General features: G+C 46.3%; 1 protein-coding gene across 1 annotated transcript in view; it reads left to right on the forward strand.

Moving 5' to 3' along the window:
* The window catches only part of LOC137333941 (semaphorin-3D-like), a 110,689-nt gene that overhangs the window by 54,476 nt on the left and 39,050 nt on the right, over window positions 1-17,163 (forward strand). The window contains exons 9-12 of the mRNA XM_067998294.1: window positions 3,912-3,981; window positions 5,230-5,374; window positions 9,790-10,012; window positions 11,996-12,084. Coding sequence (XP_067854395.1) covers window positions 3,912-3,981; window positions 5,230-5,374; window positions 9,790-10,012; window positions 11,996-12,084 — 527 coding nt within the window. The remainder of the gene's footprint in view (window positions 1-3,911; window positions 3,982-5,229; window positions 5,375-9,789; window positions 10,013-11,995; window positions 12,085-17,163) is intronic.

Genomic DNA, 17,163 nt, shown 5'->3' on the forward strand with positions numbered 1-17,163 from the left:
TGGAACCCTATCTCAACAAGATTCAGTGTCCATGGAACCCTATCTCAGCAAGAATCAGTACCCATGGAACCCTATCTCAACAAGAATCAGTGCCCATGGAACACTATCTCAGCATGATTCAATGCCCATGGAACCCTATCTCAACAAGAATCAGTGCCCATGGAACACTATCTCAGCATGATTCAATGCCCATGGAACCCTATCTCAACAAGAATCAGTGCCCATGGAATCCTATCTCTCCAAGAATCAGTGCCCATGGAACCCTATCTCAACAAGAATCAGTGCCCATGGAACCCTATCTCAGCAAGAATCAGTGCCCATGGAACCCTATCTCAGCAAGAATCAGTGCCCATGGAACCCTATCTCAACAAGAATCAGTGCCCATGGAACCCTATCTCAACAAGAATCAGTGCCCATGGAACACTATCTCAGCAATTAGGAGGAAAAGGGAGGAAATTATGGATTTGTTTTTTAAACAGACTACCCTCACAATGATTCTATTTTAACTTTTAATTTTTTTCTGGAATGTTTTGGAATCTCTCTGACTCAATGTTTAGATGGTGCAATCCTGGACTTAATTATTAATTTCAATAAGAAACATTTTGGAAAGTACAAGAATTAATGGGTAATGACATTCTCAGACCCCAGGCTACAGACAATTTAACTCCTGCCAAGAGGTGTGGAATGAGAATATTTTGTGCCTGAAGTTGGAAGGGTTTTTTTTGGATGGTTGTTAATTGCTTTACTTGAGCGATGGGCCTATGGATTTGGGTCATTTTGTGGAATACGCTGATAACAACAGAGCTCTTAGCAAAATTCAAATTCAGTAGCACCGAAGACCCCTTGGGTCTCCTTGCAACTGAAGTCCACCTGAATCGGGGAGGAGGATGATATTTAGGTGCTTTCACCGTGGGGCAAGGGAGAACTAGGTAATGCAGTGAGTTAGACACTGCCCTCTCACCTCTGGGACATGAGTTCAAATCGAGCCCAGGCTGATGGGTGAACGTCTCCTCAGTCTGCTAGCTGTAAGAGTCCTGTGTGAAATGGATTTGGGACAGCTTGACATCAGTTGCTAATGAGCAAGGGCCTGCTACATTGAAGTCAATAAAAAGGAATATCAGGAGAGGTGTATAACGGGTGGCCAATCCGATATGGCCCATTTTACATTATCGTCAAAAGTTAAAATTACCCCCACTGTCCCTAATTTGACACTGAGTGTCCGTCCCACTCAGAGAGGCTGGTGTGGGAAATGGGAACAAAATGTCACACTGGTGCAGCAGGGGTCACTCTTGTGCGGTTGGGGCTGAGGCGTATTGTTTGGAGCAGAGTAGACGGAGCTTTACTCTGTATCGGGCTGTGCCGCACGTGACCTGGGAGTGCTTGGTGCTGACACAGGGTGCCTGAAATGGGAAGCATTCCATCCCCAGCATTAACTGTCCTCACACACAGAAAAATAAAGTGAAAAAGTGAGGGGAACTCCAGTGACCCTCTGGGTCAAATTGGAAAGTGTGTGAGTGTGTGTGTGTGTGTGTGTGTGGACAAAGTATTCCAGAATGTTCTTTACAATAACTGTGTTAAACAGCTCTGCCTCCAGGCAGTACATTCCTGGAGATGGATGTGCAATTACTGCGAGCCACAGATCTTGTTGAATATAAATAAATCACCATGTGGGGCCTCTCTGTGATGTCTACTCCTGTTTACACTACACGTGCGTTTGGGTATTATCCTGATTTACAGTGATTCAGTGATTCATTCCAGAACATTCTGTGTAAAGGGTGCGTGAGTCAATGTATCTGACTGAACGAGCTCATCTATCCATGTAGTACAATGGTTAGAGACTCTCTGACCTTTCCCCTCAGTGCCAAACACACCGCCAATTGGGCTGTTCCTCCTCCCTATGTCCCCACTGTGGTTATATAGCGTCTTACATGTCCCCAGGACGTCCCAAAGCACTTTACAGCCAAATTAGTACTTTTTTGAAGTGTAGTCACTGGTGTAATGTGGGAAACGCAACAGCCAAATTGCACGCAGGAAGCTCCCACAAACAGTAATGTGATAATGACCAGGATACCAGGGAGAACTCCCCTGCTCTTTGAATAGTGCCATGGGATCTTTTACCTGAGAAGGGAGATGGGGCCTCAGTTTAACATCTCATCCAATAGATGGCATCTCTGACAGTGCAGCACTCCCTCAGTACTGCACTGGAGTGTCAGCTTAGATTATCTGTTCAATTCTCTGGAGTGGAGCTTGAACCCTCAACCTTCTGAAGACTGACTACACAGCCTCCTATGCTCCTTCCTAGGACCTCAAAGCTGTAGAATTCCCTTCCTAACCCAGTTTCAAAACCCAAGCTTGGTGTATCCTTGCAGAGAAGGCTGATCCCTAGTGTCAGAGTTACAAGGAAAGGATAGAAAAACGTGGACTTTTCAAGCTTTAAAAGGAGACAAGGGAGAGGGGAGCTTATGGAGGTGAAATGGAATAAAAAGGGTTAATCCTGAGTGTTATTTCGGGCTAATTGAGGTCTTTAAGATTATGATAGGGTTTGATAGGGTAGATGTAGAGAAAATGTTTCCATTTGTGGGAAAGTCCAAAACTAGAGGCCATAAATATAAGATAATCACTAATAAATTCAACAGGGAATTCAGGAGAAACTTCTTTACCCAAAGAGTGGTGAGAATGTGGAACACACTATCACAAGGTGTAGTTGAGGGGACTGGCAGAGATGCATTTAAGGGGAAGCTAGATAAATACATGAGGGAGAAAGGGATAGAAGGATATGCTGAAAGGGTTAGATGAGGGAGAGAGGAGGTTCGTGTGGAACATAAACACCGGCATGGACCCAATGGGCCAAATGGCCTGTTTCTGTGCCGTGGATTCCATGTAATATATATGCAATATGTAATATATGAATGGGGAGGCGCCAGGAGTTAACTCATTCTCTTTCAACTCTGGGGCCTGGGTTTAAATCCAGCGCTGAGGAAGCGGGAGCTCCCAACATAGGGAGTCCTTGCCCCTTCACGTCAGTGGTCTTCCTTGGACCAGGTGGGCTTCACACCAAACAAAGACCGTAGGGCACTCTGGGGAAAGGCTGGGACCTGGCACATGTCCGAATCCTGGCCTAGTTTGCAGCCCCTCTGCTGGAGTTACGGCAGAGAGTGCATCAGTGCATTTACTAAAATGATACCGGGGCTTAAAGGGTTAAATTATGAGGGCTGTTTGCATAAACTTGGTTTGTATTCCCTTGAGTATAGAAGAATAAAGGCTGATCTGGTGAGGTGTTTAAAATGATAAAAGGACTTGTTAGGGTAGATGGAGAGAAATTCTTTCCTCTGGTGGGGGAGTCCAGAACAAGGGGTCATAACCTTAAAACTAGAGCCAGGCCGTTCAGGGGTGATGTCAGAAAGCACTTCTTCACACAAAGGGGAGTGGAAATCTGGAACTCTCTCCCCCAAAATGTTGTGAATGCTGGGGGTCAATTGGAGCTTTGAAGACTGAGATCGATGGATTTTTGTTGGGTGAGGGTATCGAGGGATATAGAGCAAAGGCGGGTAAATGGAGTTGAGGTACAGATCAGCCGTGATCTGATTGAATGACAGAACAGGGACTGAATGGCCTACTCCTGTTCCTCAGTTCAACCCCAGCATGTAGCCCATGCCATAACTAGCTTAGAAAAATTTGATGCCGTTCTAAAGAAGAAAAAGGAGATGGATGAAGGGTAGCTGGACAGAAATACAAGCAAGAATTAGACAATCAAAAAGAGGGTGAGGCAGAACAGACAGACAAAGAGTGTAGGTGGTGCAGTGAGAAAGGAGTACCAGACGTGAGCCTTTCTCTTCCTGTTGGTCTGTTTGAGCCTTGCGGTGTCACCCTTGTATCTCACTCTGTCGTAATGTTTGCCTTTGTCCCCCCAGAGGACACGTTCATTCTTCAGACAAGAGATGAGCAGAACCCGCTGATCTACGCTGTGCTCAGCACCTCCAGGTCAGTGAAATATACGGCCACTACTCAAGCCTTGACTGTTCTGTCAGCTTCTACCCATTGGCCGAGAATAGGTTCCAACCGTCACCCATTGCCGACATCAGACTGCGTCCCATGTGTGTGGTATTTATAAAAGCGACAGTGCCAACCAGACCACCAATTGGGCTGTGGATGTGTTGTGGGCAGATTGATCCTCTCAATTTTCTGTTTGTCAAGGTGAGGAATGCTGGTGCCAGGAATGAAACACGTCCCATTTCACTCACTCGGAGTAATTTTAACAAACGGTGCCAAGTCTGTATCCAGCACTGATATCTCTCACCTTCTAGCCAAAACATTCACACTTTTCTGCACTGTCTAACATTTTTAAATGGTGAAAAAGAAAGACTTGCATTTATATAGCACCTTTCACAACCTCAGGATGTCCCAAATTGCTTTACAGCCAATGAAGTACTGTTTGAAGTGTAGTCTCAGCAAGGTCCCACAAACAGCAATGTGGTAATGACCAGATAAGCTGTTTTAGTGATGTTGGTTGAGGGATAAATATTGCCCAGGACACTGGGGAGATCTCCCCTGCTCTTCTTTGAATAGTGCCACAGGATCTTTTATGCCTGAGAGGCGGGCGAGACCTCGGTTTAACGTCTCATATGAAAGCAATCCTTCAGTACTACATTGAAAGTGTCAGCATGGATTATGTGCTTAAGTGAGATCGGCAGAGGCATATTCAGCTAGAGAGAAAATAAGTGTGACCTGTAAAGAATCAGGCCTAATTACAGACAGGGCTCATTACAGACAGGTCGTCTCATTAAAGACAGGGCTCATTACAGACAGAGCTCATTACAGACAGGGCTCATTACAGACAGGTCGTCTCATTAAAGACAGGGCTCATTACAGACAGAGCTCATTACAGACAGGCCTCATTAAAGACAAGGCTCATTACAGACAGGTCTTATTACAGACAGGCCTCATTACAGTCAGGGCTCATTACAGACAGGCCTTATTACAGACAGGGCTTATTACAAACAGACCTCATTGTAAACAGGCCTTTGTCCAGTTTATTTGTAAATCCCAGATCCTGTGATTACTGTGCGTATCTTGAGTTTGCCCATCTTTGTTTAATGGACCTTGTAGAACAGAAGTTAATATTTTCAGGATTTTCTGCTCGTACTTTTAGTGAGTGGACAATTTGAATTGCTGGAGTTAAACTAACATGGTTTTACATTCTTGGCTAATACTTTGCTTTGTTTCTACCAGTTCGATCTTCAGGGGCTCAGCCGTCTGCGTGTACTCCATGAAAACCATCCGTACAGTCTTCAATGGTCCCTTCGCACACAAGGAAGGCCCCGCCTATCACTGGGTAGAATACAAGGGAAGGATCCCTTACCCCAGGCCAGGAACAGTACGTTTGCTCATTATCTGCCAAATTCACAGAAATAAAGAAGGCCCAGTTCAGAAAAAGGAACATTAAAGCAAGCATTTCCAATAATACTGCAGACTGCCTCCAGTGTGGGATAATTTAATATCGAGAAGTTGTGATTATAGAGGGACCTGACAGAGTGAGGGGCCAGCCAGTGTGAGGGATGAGACAGAGTGAGGGGCCAGACAGAGTGAGGGGCCAGACAGAGTGAGGGACGAGCCAGTGTGAGGGACGAGACAGAGTGAGGCACGAGACACAGTGAGGGGCCAGACAGAGTGAGGGGCCAGACAGAGTGAGGGACGGGACAAAGTGAGGGACGGGACAGAGTGAGGGGCAAGACACAGTGAGGGGGAGACAGAGTGAGGGGGAGACAGAGTGAGGGTCAAGAAAGAGTGAGAGGCAAGATAGAGTGAGGGACGAGACAGAGTGAGGCACGGGACAGAGTCAGGAGGAGATAGAGTGAGGGTGGGACAGAGTGAGGGCGGGACAGAGTGAGGGACGGGACAAAGTGAGGGAAGAGATAGAGTGAGGGGCCAGACAGAGTTAGGCACGGGACACAGTGAGGGACGGGACAGAGTGATGGACGGGATAGAGTGAGGGGCAAGACAGAGTGAGGGGGAGACAGAGTGAGGGTCGAGAAAGAGTGAGGGTCGAGAAAGAGTGAGAGGCAAGATAGAGTGAGGGGCGAGACAGAGTGAGGGGCGAGACAGAGTGAGGGATGGGACAGAGTGAGGGACGGGACAGAGTGAGGGCGAGAAAGAGTGAGGACGAGATAGAGTGAGGGACTGGACAGTGTGAGGCATGGGACAGAGTGACGGTAAGACAGATTGAGGGCGGGACAGAGTGAGGGACGGGACAGAGTGAGGGGGAGACAGAGTGAGGGGCGCGATAGAGTGAGGGGCGCGATAGAGTGAGGGGCCGATTGAGTGAGGGGGAGACAGAGTGAGGGACGGGACAGAGTGAGGGACGGGACAGAGTGAGGGGCGAGACAGAGTGAGGGGGAGACAGAGTGAGGGACGGGACAGAATGAGGGGCGAGACAGAGTGACGGTGAGAGAGTGACGGTGAGACAGAGTGAGGGATGGGACAGAGTGAGGGATGGGACAGAGTGAGGGCGAGAAAGAGTGAGGGCGAGAAAGAGTGAGGGGGAGACAGAGTGAAGGGTGAGACAGAGTGAGGGAGAGACAGAGTGAGGGAGAGACAGAGTGAGGGATGGGACAGAGTGAGGGGTGAGATAGAGTGAGGGACTGGACAGTGTGAGGCATGGGACAGAGTGACGGCGAGACAGATTGAGGGCGGGACAGAGTGAGGGGGAGACAGAGTGAGGGGGAGACAGAGTGAGGGGGAGACAGAGTGAGGGGCGCGATAGAGTGAGGGGGAGACAGAGTGAGGGGCGAGACAGAGTGAGGGGCGAGACAGTGAGGGGGAGACAGAGTGAGGGGCAAGACAGATTGAGGGGCAAGACAGAGTGAGGGGCGAGATAGAGTGAGGGGTAGACAGAGTGAGGGGTAGACAGAGTGAGGGGCGAGATAGAGTGAGGGACGGGACAGAGTGAGGGCGAGAAAGAGGGAGGACGAGATAGAGTGAGGGACTGGATAATGTGAGGGACGGGACAGAGTGACGACGAGACAGAGCGAGGGCGGGACAATGTGAGGGACGGGACAGAGTGAGAGGGAGACAGAGTGAGGGGCGCGATAGAGTGAGGGGCGCGATAGAGTGAGGGACGGGACAGAGTGAGGGGCGAGACAGAGTGACGGCGAGACAGAGTGACGGCGCGACAGAGTGACGGCGAGACAGAGTGAGGGCCGAGACAGAGTGAGGGCCGAGACAGTGTGAGGGAGAGACAGAGTGAGGGAGAGACAGAGTGAGGGACGGGACAGAGTGAGGGATGGGACAGAGTGAGGGGGAGACAGAGTGAGGGGCGAGACAGAGTGAGGTACGGGACAGAGTGAGGGGAAGACAGAGTGAGGGGTGAGACAGATTGAGAGACGGGACAGAGTGAGGGCGAGAAAGAGTGAGGGGGAGACAGAGTGAGGGGGAGACAGAGTGAGGGGCGAGACAGAGTGAGGGGCGAGACAGAGTGAGGGGCGAGACAGATCGTATTGTCCCAGAATATTTGGATGGATTCTTATTCATTTCAAGCACCTGTACACTTCTCAATCATACCCATCCAACTGCCCACTGTTTAACAGGGACACCCTCCCCTTCTCCAACCCTCCCGTTTCAAGCAGCTCCTCCAACCAGCAGCAGGATTCGGGCCGGAGTGGCACTGAGGGCTCAGAATGTGCTGAACTTTGTCAGGAAATGCTCGCACACTGACCGGGGCACCAAACAGCCCCTGCCAGCGTGAAACGCTAGTGATTTGCGTACATGCTGAGGCCTCACCTAACTAGCTGCTCCATCAGCCGCTCGGTCCTGACATTGCGACAGTGTCTGACTCAGGCCCATTAGTTTCACGCAACCCTCACTCTCAGTAATGAAAGCAATTGCCTGAGATCAGGAAATAAATAATAATTAATAGACTGACTCAGCATAGGATAGAGAGCCAAGAAACGATTGTCGATAGGATAACTTTCCAAGATGATCGTGATGGTCTGAAAGTGAATTGTAAAATGGAGACCTGAACAGCTATGTACACACACCGCCAACAGAGGGCAAACTGTGGGGTACGGTGGTGTAGTGGTTATATTACTGGACTAATAATCCAGGGAACAGGGAAGTATACAGTGGTGTCCCCCAGGGGTCGGTATTAGGACCACTGCTCTTTTTGACATATATTAATGACCGGACTTAGGTCTACAGGGCATAGTTTCAAAGTTTGCAGATGACACAAAACTCGGAAACATAAACTGTGAGGAGGATAGTAACTGACTTCAGGAGGACATAGACAGACTGGTGAAATGGGCAGACACACAGCAGATGAAATTTAACACAGAAAAGTGTGAAGTGATGCATTTTGGTAGGAGGAATGAGGAGAGGCAATATAAACTAAATGGTACAATTTTAAAGGGGGTGCAGGAACAGAGAGACCTGGGGGTGTATGTACACAAATCTTCGAAGGTGGCAGGACAAGTTGAGAATGCTGTTAAAAAGGCATATGGGATCCTGGGCTTTATTAATAGAGGCATAGAGTACAAAAGCAAGGACGTTATGCTAAACCTATATAAAACGCTGGTTAGGCCTCAGCTGGAGTATTGTGTTCAATTCTGGGCACCACACTTTAGGAAGGCCTTAGAGAGGGTGCAGAAGAGATTTACTAGAATGGTACCAGGGATGAGGGACTTCAGTTATGTGGAGAGACTGGAGAAGCTGGGGTTGTTCTCCTTAGAGCAGAAAAGATCAAGGGGAGATTAGATAGAGGTGTTCAAAATCATGAACGGTTTTGATAAAGTAACTAAGGAGAAACCGTTTCCAGTGGCAGAAGGGTCGGTAACCAGAGGACACAGATTTAAGGTGATTGGCAAAAGAATCAGAGGCGACATGAGGAAACATTTTTTTTACTCAGCGAGTTGTAATGATCTGGAATGCACTGCCTGAAAGGGCGGTGGAAGCAGATTCAATAATAACTTTCAAAAGGGAATTGTATAAATACTTGAAGGGAAAAAATTTGCAGGGAAATGGGGAAAGAGCAGGGGAATGGAACTAATTGGATAGCTCTTTCAAAGAGGCAGCACAGACACGAATGGGCCGAATGGCCTCCTCCTGTGCTGTATCATTCTACGATTCTATGAAGATAAGTTCAAATCCCACCACAGCAGTTTATCTGGAAATAAAAAGCTGGTATCAGTAAAAGTGACCATGAAGCTGTCGGATTGTCATAAAAACCCAACTGGTTCACTAATGTCCTTACCCGGTCTGGCCTGTATGTGACTCCAGACCCACAGTAATGTGGTTGATTCTTAGCTGCCCTCTGAAATGGCTGAGGAAACCACTCAGTTGTATCAAAACCGCTATGAAGAACGCACAGAATTAATTTTTTTAAATCTGATTATACAGCTTGGGATGAAGTGGAAATAGTTCAGGTTCAGGTGGGCTAGGGTGAGAGTGGGCCAACAGGTGCAGGAAGACCCTGGTCTGTGCTGAGTTAACTATCTCTGCTGGGCCAGGGTGGGGTGGGTGTCGTTAGGGGGCTACGATTGGTCTCAGCACTCATGGAGAGTCATGGGGAAAATATCAGCCAGGATTCTTGCCCTTGATTGATGCTCACTGACCCCATGCTAACAAGTAGGCATCAGTAGAGGTCAGGATTGGGCTTGACTGTGATTCCCCCATGGTTAAATAGCCTACTGACACTCACAATGGCCACTTAGGTAATGTACTCCCATCTTATTACAACCCTGAAATATTTCTTCTCAACTGCTGGATATAAACCCACAAGGTTTCCCTTTGTTCTTGCAGTGTCCGAGTGAGACCTACGACCCTCAGTACAAATCAACCAAGGACTACCCTGATGAGGTGATCAGTTTCATGTGGACACACCAGCTGATGTGGGAATCTGTCCAGCCCATCAAGCAGAGACCCATTTTCACCAAAATCAACGCACAATACAACATACGGCACATTGTGGTGGATCGGGTGGTTGCCGAGGACGACCATTACGAGGTACTCTTCCTCGGAACAGGTACGTAGTGAGAATCAGTGCCTGCATGATTGGTGTCCCATTTACATTGCAAATGTCAACTGCAGATATACTGTCTGGCATGTGAATGAACCAATGGACCAGGATGATCCCAAGTTTAGTCCCCCCCAGTTCTGTGCTAAATTAACTCTCTCTCAGCTGGGAGGTCAGTAAGAAAGAAAAGATTTGCATTTCTCAGGACGTTCCAAAGAACTTCACAGCCACTGAAGTACATTTGAAGTGTAGTCACTGTTTTAATAAAGGGAAATGCTGCAGCCAATTTGCATACAGCCAGGTCCCACAGACAGCAACAAAATAAATTACCATATGATCTGTTTTAGTGATGTTGGTTGAGGGATAAATTTTGGCCAAGACACTGGGAGAATTCCCTTGCTCTTCTTCAAATATTGCCATGGGATCTTTTACATCCACCTGAGAGCTGGACAGGGCCTCGGTTTAATGTCTCATCTGAAAGACAGCACCTCTGACAGTGCAGTGCTCCCTCAGTACTGCACTGGAGTGGCAGCCTGGACTAAAGCACCTGTCTCTGGAGTGGGGCTTGAACCCACAACCTCCTGACCCAGAGGTGAGAGTGTTACCCACTGAGCCAAGGCTGACACCGAGGAGGCTACAATTGAGGGTAGAGGGAAGAAAAAGATCAGCCAAAAGTCTTTCTAACGAACTCCCTGAACTATCTTGTTAAGGCCTCTCTCACCTCTGCCACTGCAGGCAGCTACAGACATTGCATAGTAATTCACTTTGCATTATACACAAAATTGGCTTATGTCATCTGGGTGAGTGTGATAACATCACACGAGCAGCCATTAAGGGGATAAGATGATCCCGTCTACTCCTGGCGCACTGGGTGACTCGGTGGGTTTGCACACCACCCTTTCATCCCTGTGACTGGGCTAAATCCAGTCCAGACCATTGGGATGAAGGTTTCTTCTCTGTGTTAGCTTAAGGGTCCTACAGGAAATGAGTTGACTACTACCTCAACAGAATTCTGGTCTTCAGATAGGACTTTCTGGCTGCCGTGCTCCATCCCTGCCACAGGGTGGGCCTGTGTTGGATTAGCCCAAGGCAGGAAATAGAGGTAATCCTGGGGCTGGACAGGAGCAACAGTTCACACCCACTGCGCACGTTTAGCGCCCAGGCAGAGGGGGGCCGAGGACTTTTAAAATGTCCCACTTCCCAAATATTTATGGATAACAACTTGTTATCTGTAATCCTCTTCCACACCTTGAAGTACATTCCCTGAAGGAATCTTACTAGGGCTTGCCAATACCGTGACTTGCATGTTTAGGTTTGTTAAAGAACAACAATTTGCATTTATATAGCACCTTTAATATAGTAAAACGCCCCAAGGCACTTCATAGTAGCATAATCAGACAAAAATTGACACATAAGGAGATATTAGCACAGGTGACTAAAAGCTTGACCAAAGACGTAGGTTTTAAGGAACGTCTTAAAGGAGGAGAGAGAGAAAGAGAGGAGGCGAGGTTTAACGAGGGAATTCCAGAGCTTAGGGCCTAGGCACCTGAACGCACAACTGCCAGTGGTAGGGTGAAAGAAGTGGGGAATGCAATAGCAGTCAGAGTTGGAGGGACGCCGAGTTCTTGGAGGGTTGTAGGGCTAGAGGAGGTTACAGAGATAGGGAGGGACGAGGCGATGGAGGGATTTGAATATAAGGATGCAAATTTTAAAGTTGAGGCGTTGGCGGGCCGGGAGCCAATGTAGGTCAGCGAGCACAGGGATGATGGGTGAGCAGGACTTGGTGCGAGTTAGGAAGACTTACTCTTCTCCATCTCTTTATCATGGAGACAGGCCGGGGACTGAGCTTCACTGCCCACCCACAGCGAGCACCCCTGTTGCCGTTCACTTTAATGGAGGCTTTAATGAAGGCAGGTGTGGAAGAGGATTACAGATGTCAAAAGCTAGATGACATTTAATAAAAAAATGATTCCTTTTCTTCCTTTCCAACAGATGAAGGGAAGGTGCTGAAAGTCATTACGATTGGCAAAGAGAATTGGGAAACGGAGGAGTTAATACTGGAGGAGCTCAGTGCCACCCAGGTGACTGCAGATCGCTGAGAAAGAACTCGAATTTATAAACCTCCTAATCCCAGCTCCTGGATACATTGCAAATACATCCCAGATACATCCCAATTATATCCCAGATACATTCCAGATACATCCCAATTACATCCCAGATACATTCCAGATACATCCCAATTACATCCCAGATACATTCCAGATACATCCCAATTACATTCCAGATACATCCCTATTACATCCCAGATACATCCCAATTACATTCTAGATACATCCCTATTACATCCCAGATACATCCCAAATACATCCCAATTACATTCCAGATACATCCCAATTACATTCCAGATACATCCCAATTACATTCCAATTACATTCCAGATACATCCCAATTACATCCCAGATACATCCCAATTACATAACAAATGCATTGCAGTTATATTCCAGTTACGTCCAGATACCTCACAGGTACGTCTCAGATACATCCCATCCATTCCAGATACATCCCAAATATACCCCAGTTACATCCCAGATGCATTCCAGATACGTAACAAATACATTGCAGTTACATTCCAGTTACGTCCCAGATACTTCACAGGCACCTCTCAGATACATCCCATACATCCCAGATACATTGCAAATACATTGCAAATACATTGTAGTTACATACCAGTTACATAAGAACATAAGAAATAGGAGCAGGAGTAGGCCATGCGGCCCCTCGAGCCTGCTCTGCCATTCAGTAGGATCATAGCTGATCTTCTACCTCAAATCTACTTCCCTGCCCTATCTCCATGTGTCTTGATTCCTTTAGTGCACCTGGGCAGGGCCGGGACCGCTGTCCTAGGAGGAGTGTTTGCTAGTGCTGTTGGGGAGGGTTTAAACTAAAGTGGCAGGGGGTTGGGAACCTGAGCAGGGAGAGAGAGGAAAGCGTAACAGGAAGGGACAGAAGGTATGGAGTAATAGGTAAAGTGTTAAAAAAGGAAAAAGCAGGAACTAAGCGTCACAAAACAGATTTGAAAGTTCTTTATCTGAATGCACGTAGCATTCGTAATAAAATGGACGAGTTAACGGCACAAATAACTACGTATGGGTATGATCTTGTGGCCATTACAGAAACATGGCTGCAGGGTGACAACGACTGGGAATTAAATATGCCAGGGTATTTAACAATCAGGAAGGACAGGCAGGAAGGAAGGGGAGGTGGGGTGGCTATGTTAATAAAGGAAGGAATCACTGTAATACAGAGAAATGATATTGGGACAAAGCATCAAGATAATGAAACAGTTTGAGTGGAGATAAGGAATAATAAGGGAAAAATAACATTAGTGGGCGTAGTATATAGGCCTCCTAATAGTTGCAACTCTGCTGGAAGAAGTATTAATCAGGAGATAGTCGGGGCATGTAATAAGGGAACAGCCATAATTATGGGGGATTTTAATTATCATATTAACTGGACAAATCAAATTGGGCAGAGCAGCCTTGAGGACGAGTTCATTGAGTGCATCAGGGATGGATTTCTTGAGCAGTATGTAACTGATCCTACAAGGGGGCAGGCAACCTTAGACCTGGTCCTGTGTAATGAGTCAGGATTAATTAATAATGTCCTAGTTAAGGATCCCCTTGGAACGAGCGACCACAACATGGTTGAATTCCATATCCAATTAGAGGGTGAGAAGGTTGATTCTCAAACAAGCGTACTGAGCTTGAATAAAGGAGACTATGATGGTATGAGAGCGGAATTGATTAAAGTGGACTGGGAAAATAGATTAAAGGGTAAGATGGTACATGAGCAGTGGTGTTCATTTAGGGAGTTATTTTACAACTTTCAAAACAAATATATTCCACTGAGGAAAAAAGGGTGTAAAAGAAATGACAGCCACCCGTGGCTAAGTAAAGAAATCAAGGATAGTATCCGACTAAAAACAAGGACATATAAGGTAGCCAAACTTAGTGGGAGGATAGAAGATTGGGAAGTCTTCAAAAGACAGCAAAAAGTAACTAAAGGATTGATTAAGAAAGGGAAGTTAGATTATGAAAAGAAATTAGCAAAAAATATAAAAACAGATAGCAAGAGTTTCTATAGTTATATAAAAAGAAAAAGGGTGGCTAAGGCAAACATAGGTCCCTTAGAGGATGAGACCGGGAAATTAATGGTGGGAAACATGGAGATGGCAAAAATGCTGAACAAATATTTTGTTTCAGTCTTTACAGTAGAGGACACTAAGAATATCCCAACACTGGACAAACAGGGGACTCTCGGGGGGGAGGAGCTAAATACGATTAAAATCACTCAAGAGATGGTACTCAGTAAAATAATGGGACTCAAGGCGGATAAATCCCCTGGACCTGATGGCTTCCATCCTAGGGTCTTGAGGGAAGTGGCAGTAGGGATTGTGGATGCTTTGGTGATAGTTTTCCAAAATTCCCTGGACTCAGGAGAGGTCCCGGCAGATTGGAAAACTGCTAATGTAACACCGTTATTTAAAAAGGGTAGTAGGCAGAAGGCTGGAAATTATAGGCCAGTTAGCTTAACATCTGTGGTGGGTAAAATTTTGGAGTCTATTATTAAGGAGACAGTAACGGAACATTTAGATAAGCATAATTTAATAGGACAAAGTCAGCATGGCTTTATGAAGGGGAAGTCATGTCTGACAAATTTGCTTGAGTTCTTCGAGGATATAACGTATAGGGTGGATAAAGGGGAACCAGTGGACGTAGTGTATTTAGACTTCCAGAAGGCATTCGACAAGGTGCCACATAAAAGATTATTACTTAAGATAAAAAATCACGGGATTGGGGGTAATATTCTGGCATGGGTGGAGGATTGGTTATCAAACAGGAAGCAGAGAGTTGGGATAAATGGTTCATTTTCGGACTGGCAACCAGTAACCAGTGGTGTTCCACAGGGGTCGGTGCTGGGTCCCCAACTCTTTACAATCTATATTAACGATTTGGAGGAGGGGACCGAGTGCAACATATCAAAATTTGCAGATGATACAAAGATGGGAGGGAAAGTAGAGAGTGAGGAGGACATAAAAAACCTGCAAGGGGATATAGACAGGCTGGGTGAGTGGGCGGAGATTTGGCAGATGCAATATAATATTGGAAAATGTGAGGTTATGCACTTTGGCAGGAAAAATCAGAGAGCAAGTTATTTTCTTAATGGCGAGAGACTAGAAAGTACTGCAGTACAAAGGGATCTGGGGGTCCTAGTGCAAGAAAATCAAAAAGTTGGTATGCAGGTGCAGCAGGTGATCAAGAAAGCCAACGGAATGTTGGCTTTTATTGCTAGGGGGATAGAATATAAAAACAAGGAGGTATTGCTGCAGTTATATAAGGTATTGGTGAGACCGCACCTGGAATACTGCATACAGTTTTGGTCTCCATACTTAAGAAAAGACATACTTGCTCTCGAGGCAGTACAAAGAAGGTTCACTCGGTTAATCCCGGGGATGAGGGGGCGGACATATGAGGAGAGGTTGAGTAGATTGGGACTCTACTCATTGGAGTTCAGAAGAATGAGAGGCGATCTTATTGAAACATATAAGATTGTGAAGGGTCTTGATCGGATGGATGCGGTGAGGATGTTCCCAAGGATGGGTGAAACTAGAACTAGGGGGCATAATCTTAGAATAAGGGGCTGCTCTTTCAAAACTGAGATGAGGAGAAACTTCTTCACTCAGAGGGTGGTAGGTCTGTGGAATTTGCTGCCCCAGGAAGCTGTGGAAGCTACATCATTAGATAAATTTAAAACAGAAATAGACAGTTTCCTAGAAGTAAAGGGAATTAGGGGTTATGGGGAGCGGGCAGGAAATTGGACATGAAGCTGAGTTCGGATCGGTCAATGCCCTGTGGGTGGCGGAGAGGGCCCAGGGGCTATGTGGCCGGGTCCTGCTCCGACTTCTTGTGTTCTTTAGATTTGTGGTTGGGATCAGATCAGCCATGATCTTATTGAATGGCGGAGCAGGCTCGAGGGGCCGATTGGCCTACTCCTGCTCCTATTTCTTATGTTCTTATGTTCTTAATCTATTGAACTCAATCTTGAATATACTTGATGACTGAGCATCCACAGCCCTCTGGGGTAGAGAATTTCAAAGATTTTTCCTCATCTCAGTCCTAAATGGCCCACCCCTTATCCTGAGACTATGACCCCTAGTTCTAGACTCTTCAGCCAAGGGAAAACAACCTCTCAACATCTACCCTGTCAAGCCCTCTAATAATTCTATACATTTCAATGAGATCACCTCTCATTCTTCTAAACTCCAGAGAACTATTTTACTCAATCTCTCCTCATAGGACAACTCTCTCATCCCAGGAATCAATCTAGTGAACTTTCTTTGCACCCACTCCAAGGCAAGTATATCCTTCCTTAGGTAAGGAGACCAAAACTGTACACAGTATTCCAGGTGTAGTCTCACAGCCCTTTATAATTTGCAGCAAGACCTCCTTACTCTTATGCTCCAACCCCCTTGCAATAAAGGTTAATATACCATCTGCCTTCCGAATTGCTTGCTGTACCTGCAAGTTAACTTTTTGTGATTCGTGTACAAGGACACCCAAATTCCTCTGAATACCAACACTTCTTAGTCTCTCACCTTTTAAAAAATATTCTGCTTTTCTATTCTTCCTACCAAAGTGGATAATTTCACATTTCCCCACATTATACTCCATCTGCCATCTTCTCGCCCATTCACTTAACCTGTCTATATCCCTTTGCAGCCTCTTTATGTACTCCTCACAGCTTACATTCCCACCTAGCTTTTTGGATATATTACACTCGGTCCCCTCATCTAAGTTATTGATATAGATTGTAAACAGCTGAGGCCCAAGCACTGAGCCTTGCGGCACCCCACTAGTTATAGCCTGCCAACCTGAAAATGTCCCGTTTATTCCTACTCTCTGTTTTCTGTCCATTAACCAATCCTCAATCCATGTTAGTATATTATCCCCAATCCCATGAACTCTAACCTTGTGTAACAACCTCTTATATGGCACCTTATTGAATGCCTTTTGAAAATCCCCTTATCTACCCTGCTAGTTACACCCTCAAAAAACTCTAATAGATTTGTTAAACAAAATTTCCCTTTCATAAAGCCATGT

The sequence above is a fragment of the Heptranchias perlo genome, chromosome 17, assembly GCF_035084215.1.
Source record: "Heptranchias perlo isolate sHepPer1 chromosome 17, sHepPer1.hap1, whole genome shotgun sequence".
In the NCBI taxonomy this organism is placed as follows: domain Eukaryota; kingdom Metazoa; phylum Chordata; class Chondrichthyes; order Hexanchiformes; family Hexanchidae; genus Heptranchias; species Heptranchias perlo.